The 13828-nt window shown below is 39.5% G+C and overlaps 1 protein-coding gene across 2 annotated transcripts in view; it reads left to right on the top strand.

Moving 5' to 3' along the window:
* The window catches only part of DIP2C (disco interacting protein 2 homolog C), a 321459-nt gene that overhangs the window by 213441 nt on the left and 94190 nt on the right, over nt 1-13828 (top strand). For both annotated transcript variants that reach the window (XM_030508942.1, XM_030508932.1), the window contains 3 exons: nt 601-798; nt 9568-9659; nt 13532-13642. In XM_030508942.1, coding sequence (XP_030364802.1) covers nt 601-798; nt 9568-9659; nt 13532-13642 — 401 coding nt within the window. The remainder of the gene's footprint in view (nt 1-600; nt 799-9567; nt 9660-13531; nt 13643-13828) is intronic.

Below are 13828 nucleotides of genomic sequence, written 5' to 3'. Positions count from 1 at the left end.
TTTACACATCCTTCGTGTAACAGAGAAGCACTGAAAAAATTAACTACATGTAAGGTAGAAACAGGGATAAAGTCAATAAATGGAAATTTTTTTAAGGAGGCCAGTGCTTTGAGAATTGAGATTTGCCAAGATCTGGAGATTTAAATAGTCTTCGCAGTCATTTATACGAACGCACTGTAACAGAACATGACTTAAATTGGTCTGTTACTGATGACTTGTTAAAGTACATTTTTTCAGTAGTTCTGCAGTTCATCTCATTATTGCAGTTTTGCCAGGAAAAAGTATTCTCCATCCCTCTTTAGGAGTAAAGACATGTGGATTATTTTGAAGATAAATATAAGCATGCTGCCTCAGCAGTTTCTTTCTCTGCTTGTGGAGCTAGTTTAAGGATAAGCACGTGCATTCCTGAGATGTTTCAGTTGCTTCATCTCTGTTAAAGTTAAAAGTTATTTCTTCTCTTATATTTCTCTGTTACTTCTCAATACCTCTAATGTTGTTGTTTTCAGGATATTTTGCAAAGGTAACTTGTTCTCTTGGTTACACAGGTTACACAAGGTATAGAATTTACATGGTAACTGTATATCTTTTCATAATCATAAGTTCAACAGCCAGATCCAAACCAGCCAAAGCCAGAAGGAGCTCAGATGTTGGCTATGCGTGGGGAACAATTAGGTGTGGTTACAAATTGGCCGCCTTCTCTGGAAGCAGCTTTGCAGCGATGGGGGACCATCTCACCGAAAGCTCCTTGCCTAACCACTATGGATACTAATGGAAAACCACTGTATATTCTCACTTACGGTAAGCACTCTTCGAACTCCTTGTGCTTTTATGTATTTTATAGAGTGTCTCTGTGTATAGTAAGTGCATAAATACACACTGAAGAAAAGTCCTCTAATGATGCATCAGTTCCATTTCTGAATAGGGTAAGACAATGCTGAAGCTGTTGGTGTCTGAGTATGGATCACTGAGGTATTACAAAATATTTATTTCATAAAGAGGAAAAAAGCTGAGTAGATACACCCATGGAATCACAGATTATTAATTAAAAACACCTTTTAAATAGACATACATCCTAGGGCAGATTTTCCTGAAGATTAACATCTAAATCCATTACCTTTGGGTATTGCCCAGGCTTTTTTCTGTGAAAGCAGAACCTGGTATACAATATTCTCCAGCTTCCTGAAGAAGTTAAAATAGGAGTTTTTCCATGTTCTACTGACACGGTAGTAAGTGTGATTTGAATTATTCCTCCTGACATGTAGTTGTACAGCTAGCAAATACATATCCCTGAAACAGATTTGCCAGGATATATTTCAGTGTCATCTTCAGTATGTTGATACAGTTCAATGTGTAATGCCTGACATATATTGCAACCAAGAAAGGCCAAATAAAAATAAACATAAGGATATCCCTGACAAAAGTCTCTCATATAGCTTCTAATTTGGAGATGTTAAGGAGACATTTGGGAGATGTTCGGCGGAATTACTATGAATAACTGTCAGACTTTGAAAGCAAGTTGGAGCACTTCTGTATACTATTGATACGGATGTGAAAAATTATTTTCCTTGGTTTATTTCTACCTTCTCAGGGACCTAGAGTTCTGTGCGAAGAATGTTTTTACATGCTGTGATATAGAGGTCTTTCTGTTTTGTTTAGTGCTGAATGCTCCTTTCCATTCAGGAGTCAGACTGAGTGATGGTCCCTGGCTAAAAAGATGTCTGCTGCAAGTTCAGCATTGCAAATAGAGTTAAAGGCTTTTAAAGCATAACAGAACCTTTGCAGCTGAAGGTCATGCATGAAACATTTTCCCTTCAGGTACCCCAGAGTTAAGGAGTTACTTAAATCAGGGGGCAAACATATATGATTCACGTTTACTTCCTCAAGGACAATTACTTGGAACTAGAGGAGAATTTTAAAGTTTGCAGTTACATGTTTGCAGAAGAGCAATTCATATCATCTACTGAATGCCCTAAATAAATAGGACAGGAAAGGAAATTAAGATGTTAGTAAGAATCAGACGATTTTTCTGAGTGTGGGATTCTGTCCAGAAAGTCTGAGCATATGTCCTGCTTTGCCTGAAGGGCTGTAGGCTGAGCAAATCAACCTTAAGAACTCATCTACGTGGCTCACAGAGCCACCTAACCTGCTTTTCTGTTCTAAGCTAACTCTTTCCAAACCCCTCTTATAAATCCTTGAAATCCTGTGAAAAATGGGACTAAAATTCATGTTTTCACTACTTTCATTTACCAGCACTCTAGGAAATGGTATTTGCTGTTGCCTTTCAGTAGTTTCCTGAGGTCAGAAAAAAAATCAATTTGCTTTATTTTTTCTTTTTTTTTTCCTTCTTTTTACAGCTAAAAGAAATTACAAACCAAACCATTTCATAAAAGATTTAGTGAATTCTTCTCTGCTAGCTAGATTTCAAGCTGACATTCTTCTTCATGGGAAATGTTCATCATAGAATCTCAGAACGGTTTGGATTGGAAGGCACCTTAAAGCTCATCTAGTTCCAACCCTCTGCCACGGGCAAGGGACACCTGCCACTAGACCAGTTTGCTCCAAGCCCCTGTGTCCAACCTGGCCTTGAACACTGCCAGGGATGGGGCGGCCACAGCTTCTCTGGGCAACCTGTGCCAGGGCCTCACCACCCTCGTAGTAAAGAATTTTGTCCTAATATCCAGTCTAAATCTAACCTTTTTCAGCTTGAAACCATTTCCCCTTGTTTCATCACTGCATGGCCTTGTAAAAAGCCCCTTTCCAGCTTTCTCATAGGTCCACTTTAGGCACTGGAAGCTGCTCTAAGGTCTCCCTGGAGCCTTCTCTTCTCCAGGCTGAAGAAACCCATCTCTCTCAGCCCATCTTCATAGGAGAGGTGCTCCAGCCCTCAGAACATTTTTGTTGCCAAACCTTGCAGATTATTTTGGGAGCAAAAATTTTCAAATGTAGACCTTTTGGTGCATTTACATGGTGAAAGCCCATCCCATCTCTCACATTAGTCTTGATTCTTACAGCAGGCTCTCTCTGGCCCTGAAAAATGCGGTGTTGGCCTGTTGCATTTCTCCAGGATTCTTTCATACTTCTCCTTGCTGGCCTTGCATGCTGAAAAGGAGCTGTCTGAGAGTCCACAAAACTCTTTCTCCAAAGCCTTCCTCACAATTCTTTTGCTGTCCTGTCCACAGACATGTGAGAGTGGTCAGACCAATGGCCAAGCTATGACATGCCCTGGCAGACAGCGGTAGATAGGTGTGGTAAGACCACCTTGTGTGATTCCCTGCAGTGCATTTCCCTAACTAACAGGGGCTGATGTGGATATGATCCAGTTAGTGTGGATTTAACTGGTGAGTGCTCTAGATCATGATCTGCTGTTGGGCCATTAAGGGAACTAGTTTAAAGAAATTACTCTTTCAGCTGTTGCTTAAAATCATCTCTGCCTTCCCATTCCTCTGGAGGAATTCATCGAATTTGTAATGCTTTATGTCTCCTGTGTCTTTTTCAGCATGTTTTATGAGCTTTTGTCTTCGTAGCATGTCAGGACTGTTTTCCTCCATGTGTCTCAGATTACAGAAGATAGAAGAAATAAATAACTGCACTTGTAGACCTGATCTTTTTTTTCACACAAGTTTTTGAAGTGATTTGCCTCAGTTCTTGAAGTTCTTCTCAATGCCCCAGTTGTAATCTTTATTTAATGTACTCAAACTCTTCCTAGTGAATGAACCACTATGAATATTACTTATTTCTCAAATATTTTGTTCCTCTGGGAACTTGGTTTAGTGGAGAACATCTTAGTTATAAATCTAATCACTGAATATGCATAAATGGAAATGTCTGAGGTATGGGAATGAAATATGTCTTTATTGGATTTTATGTAAGTCTGAATTCTGGCTAGAAACCTAATATATGCTTTGAGGAATAGGAAGACAATTTCTGGCTCAGACAAAGTTAATCAGAGTAGTCAGGCATCTGGTCTTGGCATTGTTGGAATTAATAATGAAGCACTCGGTGATTTCTTAGAGGAGAAACATGAATAAAGGACAGTTAAATCCTATATAGTACTTACGGTATCACAGTTACTTTTCTTGCTTGAAATGATTATTCTAAGATCAGAAAGGCTGGGGAAAAAGTAAAAACCTGAAAGTACTTTGGGAATGAGCAAGTTTTGAGCTTTCTTACCGTAACCATTATTTAAAACAACAAAATGAGTACCAGTTAACTACATCTGATTCCGATAATCTCCTTTCCTTTATCTAACGCTTTCTGTAATCAGATATTTTGAGGCCAAAGTCATACTGCCTTAGCAGAAGTGGTGTAGCTTATACTGGCGATACCCTGAGATGGCTGAAACTTAACAACAGACCAAAAATAGCTAACCCCAAGCCATGGCCATGCTGACCTGGTGTGCGACCTGCACCCCCCATGTCCTCTTCCTGCGAGAATCTCCTAGGCCAGGAATTTCACAGTTACCAGGAGGAGAGAGAGGGAATCGAGAATCTTCTAACCAAGTAGCTACATACCCATACTGTCCTTATCTCTGAAATAACTCAGTGCTTGCTTTGCAGATGTATGGACAGTCATGGTTCATGTCCCTAGATAGATATCAATCTTATGATTGTTTAATACTTTAAACCTTTATTTCTTCCATAAAAAGACATAAAATTGCTTTTAAAAATCTGTATTACATTCTATGATTAAGAGTGGAGTATTGAGCACTGTAATGGCAGTTACCTCTATTCTGAGTATGTCTGGAGATTTTTATTCTCTGCAACAGAACACTTTTGTTCTTTTTCTTTTTTTAATCTCAAAAGACAACTTCATTTGCTGCTCAGGATGAATCTAAAGAGTTTTTGAAGAAAGGGTTAACAGTGCAGCAGAACTGTGGCTATTATTTTGCAAAGCAGAAAAAGTGCCCCTTCACCTGCATAACATTAGGAAGTTTTAGCAAATTTAGTAAATACCTATTTCTGTTTCATACAAGAACTGTCATACTGTGATATTGAGAAAATGAATATTTGACAAAATTGTTTGCAGTTAAACTTTGGCAGTCTCACAGTTGCTGTGCATGGAAATTGGTAAGCAACTACTGGTTTGGCTTTGTTGAGTTATTGCTGTGTGGTTCTGAAAAGCATCTTGGCGATGATAAGGAGGTTGATTGTGGTTTGTTTTCTCTCTGAGTTTTCTCCCTGATACAGCTTTTCTCTTATAACCTTCTTTACATTCAACACAAACAAATAGTCCTTTTACAGACTTGCAAAGGAAGAGGAAGGGGATTTAATTCAGTGCCATGCGGAAAGCATCTCATTTTTGTTAACTGATCCCTTTTTGTGTGGTTTTTAAGACCTGGTGGTTTCCTTTGCCCTCATAAAGTGTTGCTTAATCAAATGGTGCCAGCTATTAACTCACTCTGGCTTGCTAAATTTTAGTTGGTAAAAGGTACTTCCCTCTGAATAGACTGTTTAAAAAAGAACAAGATTGAATGCAAGCAAAGTGTAAAATAGGTGGTTGCTGGTGTAGAGTTGCTACTATTCAATTAAATCAAATTCCCAGCCGCAAAAGAAAGGGGACTTGCCCCAAACAGGTGTTAAAAGTGTTTGTCACAGCTGCCAGAAAGTGAGATGCTGTTTTCCATCCTGTCCTAGCAAGAATAATGTCTGTTGGATATGGCTCGGATTCAGAGGCATAGCAGGACTTATTGATACCCACTGGGCAGTGAGAACACTCAGCTTAGTTTGCAAGCGGGTGACGAGTGTTAAAGGCCTCCCTGCATAAACATGCTGCTGGGCATGCAAGTCTGGCAGCAACTCTCTGGGCAAGTGACAGAAATGGCTGAAGAAGATGCAGTATTCTGGAGGGTACCTTTGTGCCTGAAACACCACTGGACACTTGAATCTCTCACTAATGACTTATCTCTGTAGATGACTTTCCTATTCTTCATTTCTGAATGCAAGAAAGTAGCTGCTCAAGTATGACTGGTGAGCAAATCAGAGCCTGGCAGTCCTGCCCCTAGTGAGGCAGGAAAGAGCGCTGTTCAAAAGGACCCTGGTGCAGTGGGGACGTGGGCAGGAAGGTGAAGAAGACGGCTTGCAAGGTCTGTTCTTTACCTGCGGAAATGGTGGGGAAGAAGAAGTGCTGCTCAAGGTTCCTGCATCCAGCAGCACAGGCTCTGCCAGGCTGCAGACAGAGCTGAGGGCAGCTTTCTGCCGTGACAGCATGGCTGGAAGAAAGGAGCTCAGGCACCAAGCTGAAACACTCACTGGCACCGAGCTGTTACACTCGCTACTAAGTGACACTGTTGCTTGCATTTCCTACATAGGCTCTCCTGTCTTCAAGCCAGCGTACTAGAAGATTAATGGCATTGTGTTTATCTGAGGAGGTCCGGTGCTTCACTGCACTCTGGACAATGAGGCGTAACCTCAGCAGCCCCAGCCAGCCAGTTTTCCGCTGTAGCCTGTGTAACGAAGACAGTTTACCCTGCACAAGAATCGTTTCGGTGGCACTAAGCCCTGTCTCAGAGCAAAAGCCTTGGATGAAGCACAGCTGGCCTCCTCGTCAAGGCCTCCCTCTCCTGCTGCGCAGATGTGGCACCACGTGGAGGTCACAGCAAGGTCACAACATCGGGATTTGTGGGAGACGTTTCAGCAATCAGCTTTTTCCCAGCAATGTCTGATCCCTCAAGTCTGCAAAGGAAGAATTACACTGAATTGCAACCTAGGCAGAACCAAGGAAGGAAATACTTCAAAGATTTCCTTCTCTATAACATCCTCCATTACTGAGGGCTTTTATCCTGCAGTTGTCGAGTCCTTTGTGTTTCCCAGTGATGCTGGGAGGGGCAAACAGCCAAAGTGGCAAAATAAACACATGGTTCAGTCCACCCCTGGTCGGAAGCTTGTGCCCCATCCAACAGCCACAGATCTGTCCCTGATCCTTCGTACATGCCCGGCTCCAGTTTCTGCCTTAATACTCCTTTTGTAGCCCTTTTTTTATTTATTTTTTGGAACACAGCTATATACCCTGGAAGAAAAACTATGGGCTTCCTGTTGAACAGGATCCAGTTCACGATCTGCATGGACTTTGCTCTGCCTGCTTGGGAGGATGTCTCATGGGCTCTGCCCGCGCTGGAGCAGCAGCAGCTGGGGCAGGCAGGGCCTGTGAGGGGTGAAGTCATGGAGCTTTTAAGGACTGCAGGAGAGACAGTATATTCCAGCTCCTTCCCAGCTGAATGCAAACTAGCCTCTTTGTTCCAGTTTTCCACAGTTTCATACCCATATTCACATGCAGTTAGCTCAGCTAATTAACATAGTTTGGTATTGCACCAGTAAATAGATCAGGAAAGGGCTCTCTGGTGACAGAAAATTCAAGTCTTTTCTGACCACTAGAAAATATTACGGGAATTTTTTGTGCAGTTCAAAATGTATTTGAACAGAGGTGAGGAATTAGCGGGGCAGCCTTATATGCTCTGTGTTTCAGAAGCTGAAATAAAGTTCAGTAATAAAAGAGCATCATGACAAAATGTATTTAAAGACTTAATTATTTAAAACTTTATTGGAAAGTGCCCATTTATATTTTCTTAGTCTTTGAGAGAACTTAATTTCTTCATTTACTCAGATTTCTTATGTGGAGATGGTTGTACTACGTACCTGGGTACTTCTGAAAGAATGCTTCTTAATCCTTTAACATGAATAGCCATTAGACTTGGAAGAAAATTTGTAAGATGGCACATTTGATAGACAAAAGATTAGTGTGAATATGTCACAAATGCAAATTTAAGACTTGTAACAGATTTAATCTGTGTCGCTCAGAGAGAACTTTTTACAGCAGCCCCTTATGTCTCTCAGAAAAGGAATTAAAATTCAGTGTTCATTTCAAGCTTGAAAGTGTTTTGTGTAAAGATGGTTCTTTCTTGCCATTCAGAACTTTTGCCAGGCTTTTGATTTCCTTTCTCCAATTTTCTGTATCATTACTAATTGCTCTTTTAAGTTTATTGCCTTTGAAACTTTAATGTTTGAAATCTTTAAGAACAATAATTTTTTCTTTCCTAGGGCATTCTTGTTTTTATCCTACTCACTTGTCAAGTTCAAGTGTTGTCTGTAGTAGCCGGGATACTTTTAAACACTTTCTTTCCATCAAATGCAGGTAGTTCTGCCATAGTACTGTGAGGGTTAATCCTGCAGACATAATCCTGTATTCATGCTGAGTTTCCAGTGAAGCAGAATTGAGTCATGTTTATTTCTGAGGACTGAAGCAGTTCAGCATGCAAATACTGGAGGAATTTTAAATAAATTTAAAACTTTGCAAAACATAGTTTGACGATCCAATATTACAGTTTTCGTAAGAAGTCATTGCATTTAGTACTTTCTCAGTAACAAGCAACAGTGACCCTTCCAACTTTATTTAAGAGGAAGAAAAGAAAAATCTGGCCTTCTCATCGTACTTCATATTTACATCAGATTTACACTTAAAAATAATTCAATAGTATTGCATTTTATAACCAGGATGCAGAGGAACTGATTGTAACTGCTTGGCTTTGTTATAAATAGCAATATTGTATGTTTGGGAGCCTGAACTCCATAGGTAATCTGTTGTCAGAACCTATTACTGTTGAAGTTATCAGTGGGCATGAATTAAAGATTTGTTACTGTCAGACTGAATACTGCTTAAAGACAGTATCTAGGGGCCAGCCAAGAATGAGGGCCCTCATGTTACGTTCGCTGTTGTTCAAATGGAAGTAACAAGGTCTCTAAACAAAGGCCATCTGAAAGAACTTGTATAGTTAGAAGATGCCCATCACTTAAAGGATTAATGAAAGGCATGTAACATGGCCAAGAAGGTCTTGATGAGAGAGATAATTTTTTCTTTAAAGAATATTGGAGTGAGGCCTTGGTAAGGATTAGCTGAGCACGGAGCTAGAGAGATGTGAAGTAAGGGAGAAAAGAGACAACAAAAAGGAAGAGTACCTGGGGAAGTGAAATGAAACTGAAAGAGGGAGGTGAGAAGAAAAAGCCAAGTTAAATGAAAGAAGGCCCAGAATTAAAAGTGAAACACAGACATATGGATGTGCTAAAGATCGGAGGGTCCCCGCTGCTTCAGTGTGCCCCTTTGGCTGTGGGGTGTTTCGTGTTTGTTAGTTTTTTTTTCTTTTCTTCTTGGGACTCCTTTCCTTTTTTCCCTTGGTGGCTTGGGGTGAGAGAAATGTCACCATGAAACCTGAGTAATGCTCTTGGAGTTCAGTCTGGGCTGAAATGTGGGCTGAAATGTGTCTGGGCTTGCTACAGCTAAGGGTATTAGGATGATGTCTGGTCTTGATGAAGAAAACTATACTTACTTTTTTTTTTCACTTTTTGTTTTGTTTGTTTTTTTAAATGCTGTTAATTTGAAAAAAGAAGTTCAAAGAAAACTTCTGATAAGTATTTAAATATTTGCACTAGTCCCAGTAGTGGTGTCATATTTAGATGGAAAACTAATAGAAATGTTCTTACTACTCTTTTTTTCACTGCTCAAGTATTCTTTCTCTTTAAAAATCTTGTAAAACATATGAAGAATTTTTAAATAATTTCACAATTTTTATGTTAATAGGCAAACTTTGGACCAGAAGTATGAAGGTTGCTTACAATATACTACATAAATTAGGCACAAAACAAGAACCTATGGTACGACCTGGAGACAGGGTGAGTATCTCAACTGTTTTTAATCACTAATAATTCAGATCCCACATTGACAAAGCGAGAATGAGGTATTTGGGGTGCTCAGAGGAAATTAATGAGATGGAATATTGGGGGGGGTGAAATGTGCTTTTTACTCAGAAAATGACAGATCATTCAGACAGATGTTTTGAATTGCATGATAAATAACATGGGCTGGTACTCGCTGAATAGTAGCTTGAAGTTTTGGCAACATCAACAATAAACATTCCCATGAAAAGTGATTTTTGGACATAGAACAGCAGTCTGTTTAGCAAAATCTTGCTTATGGAGCCTGGAGGTGTCATGTGGATAAAAAACTTACTTACTAATGGCTTCGTAGTTGTTGAGATGGTAGAAACAAGAGAAGCATTGTGGAGGACATAGGCAAGCAAAGTAAGCACATTTTGGCAACCAGTTAAATAAATAAATTGTGCTGACTGATAACACGGAGAACATTTCCATTCATATTTTGTGACTGATGCAGTTACTGGTAGAGACTGAACCTAGTGAATAGAGTCTACAGAGAGCAAGGGTTAGAGGTAACACTTGAAGTCGTTAAATGAAGACAAGAACATCCTATGGTTTTGATAATGATGTACTTAAAAACCTACCCCTTTTTCTGTCAAGGTTGGCCAAGCCTGCTGCTCCTTTTCTCTGCCATCCCATTCAGGTCCCATTCCAGGTTAACTTTATGCCATGGAATTGATATTCCGAAAAAAATTGTCAGAAATGCAAATTTTAGTCCTGCCTTAGTGCGTAGAGTTGTGAGGGTGGGATTAAGTCTTCCTCCTCCAGGATCTGATAGCAGTTCTCAAACTGTTGGTTCACTTGGTTCTCTTGTGCCACATGTGAGGAACACGTCTATCTGCATTACACATTTCTTAGGGCTTCAAAATGAGAGCATGCAATATTGCTTCTGAGAAGAAGAAAGAAAAAAAAATTAAATTAAACCTGACACTCCTTCCTGTATTTCTTTTTTGAAATAAATCATAAAGAATTTAACTAAAGGATCTCTAGATCCTTAATCTAAATTGTTTCCTACAATGGCATTCAGCCAGGAATAGGATCTGAAGAATGTCTTTTGCTTGACTTACAAGTGTGTCTCTAAGCAACGGCAGAAGAAACAAGTTGTTCAAGTGTATGCATCAAAACAGTCCATCCAGAAAGCTCCAAAAAGAATAAAGTTCACTTATGGGCAATGTGCATCTCTCCTTATATATTGTGTGCTACCTGCCCATCTTTGTATTCATTTACTGCAGTCACTGGCATCTCCTAACTTTAAGAAAGGATTTGTGGATAATTCAGGCTGAAAGCTGGAAGTTTGGCCAGTGCAGGACAGATAAAGAACAAATTGTAGCTCTTCTAAAATAAGTCCACCTAGATTACAGTGAAACAAATGTTTATAGCAGAGTGCTGAAAGCATATGCTTTCATTGTAAAAACATCTTGCCTAGCATCCCTGCGTAGCAGAAACGTGATCATTTGAAGCAACTTCATGTTGAAGATGAGGTGTTACTGTACTTCTGATGTTCTAGGCTGTTATCCTGGCTGTTATGTCCCTGTTGTAATAACATAAAAGCTTTCTGACCTCTTTGAAGGTGGCTTTTTATTCTAACTAATGTATTCTGCGTGACAACATTTAAAGGTAGTTTTAAATACTATATGAAATACAGGCATATATTTCTGGTCTTTTCTAAATGATGATGTAATTGTTTCCTTATGTTAACATTATATAAAATTTGTAAAGGCCTTTTTCCCTTTAAAAGCATCTTCTATCAATACAATCTCTATTTTTCATGACTACCATTACATCACCTATTAGGTTCTTTTTCTGAGCCAAAAAATAAATGAATGTGCCTGCATTTCATTCCCTGTTTCTGGTATTATTATAGTACATGACAAACTGCATTAGCCTTCTATAGTAACTTCAGAAATTTAACCTTGTGTCACCCCAGACAGCTGCCTGGAAATGAAGCTTGCCCTCTGAAATATCTACTAGATAACCAGATTCTCATCTGGTAATGTGCACCATATGGTTTGTTTTCCTTCAGCCTTATCCCTTTCTGCTTTTGCACACATTATTTATTTACTTGCTACAGGTCTGTTAGTGATTGATGTTTTTTGGAGGGGAAGTTAATGCCTCATTCCCACTGGACTTCAGTGAGCTCTTTTAACCTCTGTCAGCTCTTTTGCAAAGAATCCCAGCCAAACCTTCACTGCCTTTATCTAAGAAGAGACCAACACAAACCTCAACAATCCTGGAAGTATCTTCTGGGATCTTTCGACATCCTTCAGATATTTGCTGGGCTCAGCAAACTCTACCATCCCCACAATGCTCCTAGCAAAATCCCTTTCTTTCCATTTCCCCTGAGGCTCTTTATGGTATGTGCATGTAGACTGCATACAGTAAGCTCTGCACAGCCATCTCCAGCAGTTGGATTGTTTTATGTGCAAGCATACAGATAAAGTAGGAGTGTATTTTCTGTGAAGTTTCCTTTAATAATTATGAACTTACAGTCTTCAGCTTAAAAACAGAGATATTTTGGACCCAATTGGACAAGGTTGGTTAGATTTCTGCTAGATTGAAGAAGTCAAGTTAATCTATGGAAGGTAACTATCTTTGAAGCTCTGTGAAAACTCTGGAAACACAGTTTCCAGTAACTGAACCTTGTAGCGCATATGGAAATATGATGATTTTACTTTGAGATACTGAAACACAGAACTCCCATGGATGTCAAAGTAGTCAAAACTCAAGAATTATTAAGTAGTTTCAGCCAATTTTAAGATGCTGTAATAATACACTCTGATCTTGTGTGCAGTCCCAAAGGAATTAAGTTTGAAATCATTCACCATGCTTTTTACATGCCACTTCAGTTGACCAGGCAGGATAGTTACCAGCTGCATTACAGCTGTTTAAGACATGAGCTGAGAACGTACATCTGACTGAACCAAAACAAAAATGTAGACAGGATCTAGGCACTGAGGTCATTCACCAGTACATGAGAGCAGGAGTATTCCCTGACCTCGTAGGGAGAGTCGTGGACTCTAAGCTGTGTTCTCGCCTCTCCTTCCTCTTTGTCCCTGAAGATCTAAGACATAGTTTGCAGTGCTGCAGGAGTGCACAGTTCAGCACAGTGGGGGAAGAAGGGCACCTAGTGAGCATACAAGTGATTTGCTATGATCTGTTTTGGGCATTTTGTTATCTACATAATTCCCTAGCCCTAGCTGTGAAGCCGTGAAGTTCAACAGATCGAGGCCTAGGTCGGCATGCTCTGTGGCTAGCTCTGGATGTGGCGTTTGCTTCGCTAGGTATCAGTTATTTGTGTTCACACAGTTCACAGAAACTTCTACACTTAGGAAAACAGACAACAGTCCCGTCCTGAAATGAGGTTGTGGTATGAGGCAAAGCATAGTGAGACAAAATATAATGTGTTAATGACAGACATAATGGCACAGTAAGTCTGAGTAATCTGAATTGGTTACAGATCTGCTTTGTTTTCAGTGACTTCAAGCAAATTATTAAATTAGAATGTAAAATTCTATTAATTCCATTTACTTTGTTATTTAACATCCGTAAAGCAATCAGTAAATTGAGAACCAAATGAAAGGTGTTGTCAATGTAGGAAACAATACAGCATGAAAATATTTAAATACATCCTAAGTGACAATGTTCATAAAAAGAATGCCTATCAGAATAAATTCCTTCTCATTCCTCATTCATCTTTCATTAGGTATTTGAATAGTTATCATAGAAATGTTTTGGTAATCATCTCTCTCCAAAAAGCAGCACAAAACCCCCAATTACTGTTATATGAAACCTGGGATAAAACATTTTTAACATGTGTCTCTCTGTTTCAGGTAACCCTTGTATTTCCTAACAATGATCCTGCTGCTTTCATGGTAGCATTTTATGGCTGCCTGCTTGCGGAAGTTGTCCCCGTCCCTATTGAAGTGCCACTTACAAGAAAGGTAGAGAACTGAATTTCTTCTCTAAACTCCATTTTAAAACTTATGTCAGAACAGATCACAACTGAACATAGCTTTTGAGTACATTTTTGTGGTTAGCTCTGAATCTGAGGATATGAAGATAGTGCTGTATGCTGAGTTATATATAGTTCTTTCTTTTCTGCGATCGAAAATGTGAAGATGTGCTTG

The sequence above is a fragment of the Strigops habroptila genome, chromosome 1, assembly GCF_004027225.2.
Source record: "Strigops habroptila isolate Jane chromosome 1, bStrHab1.2.pri, whole genome shotgun sequence".
Lineage (NCBI taxonomy): Eukaryota > Metazoa > Chordata > Aves > Psittaciformes > Psittacidae > Strigops > Strigops habroptila.
This window is presented reverse-complemented; position numbering and strand designations above follow the sequence as displayed.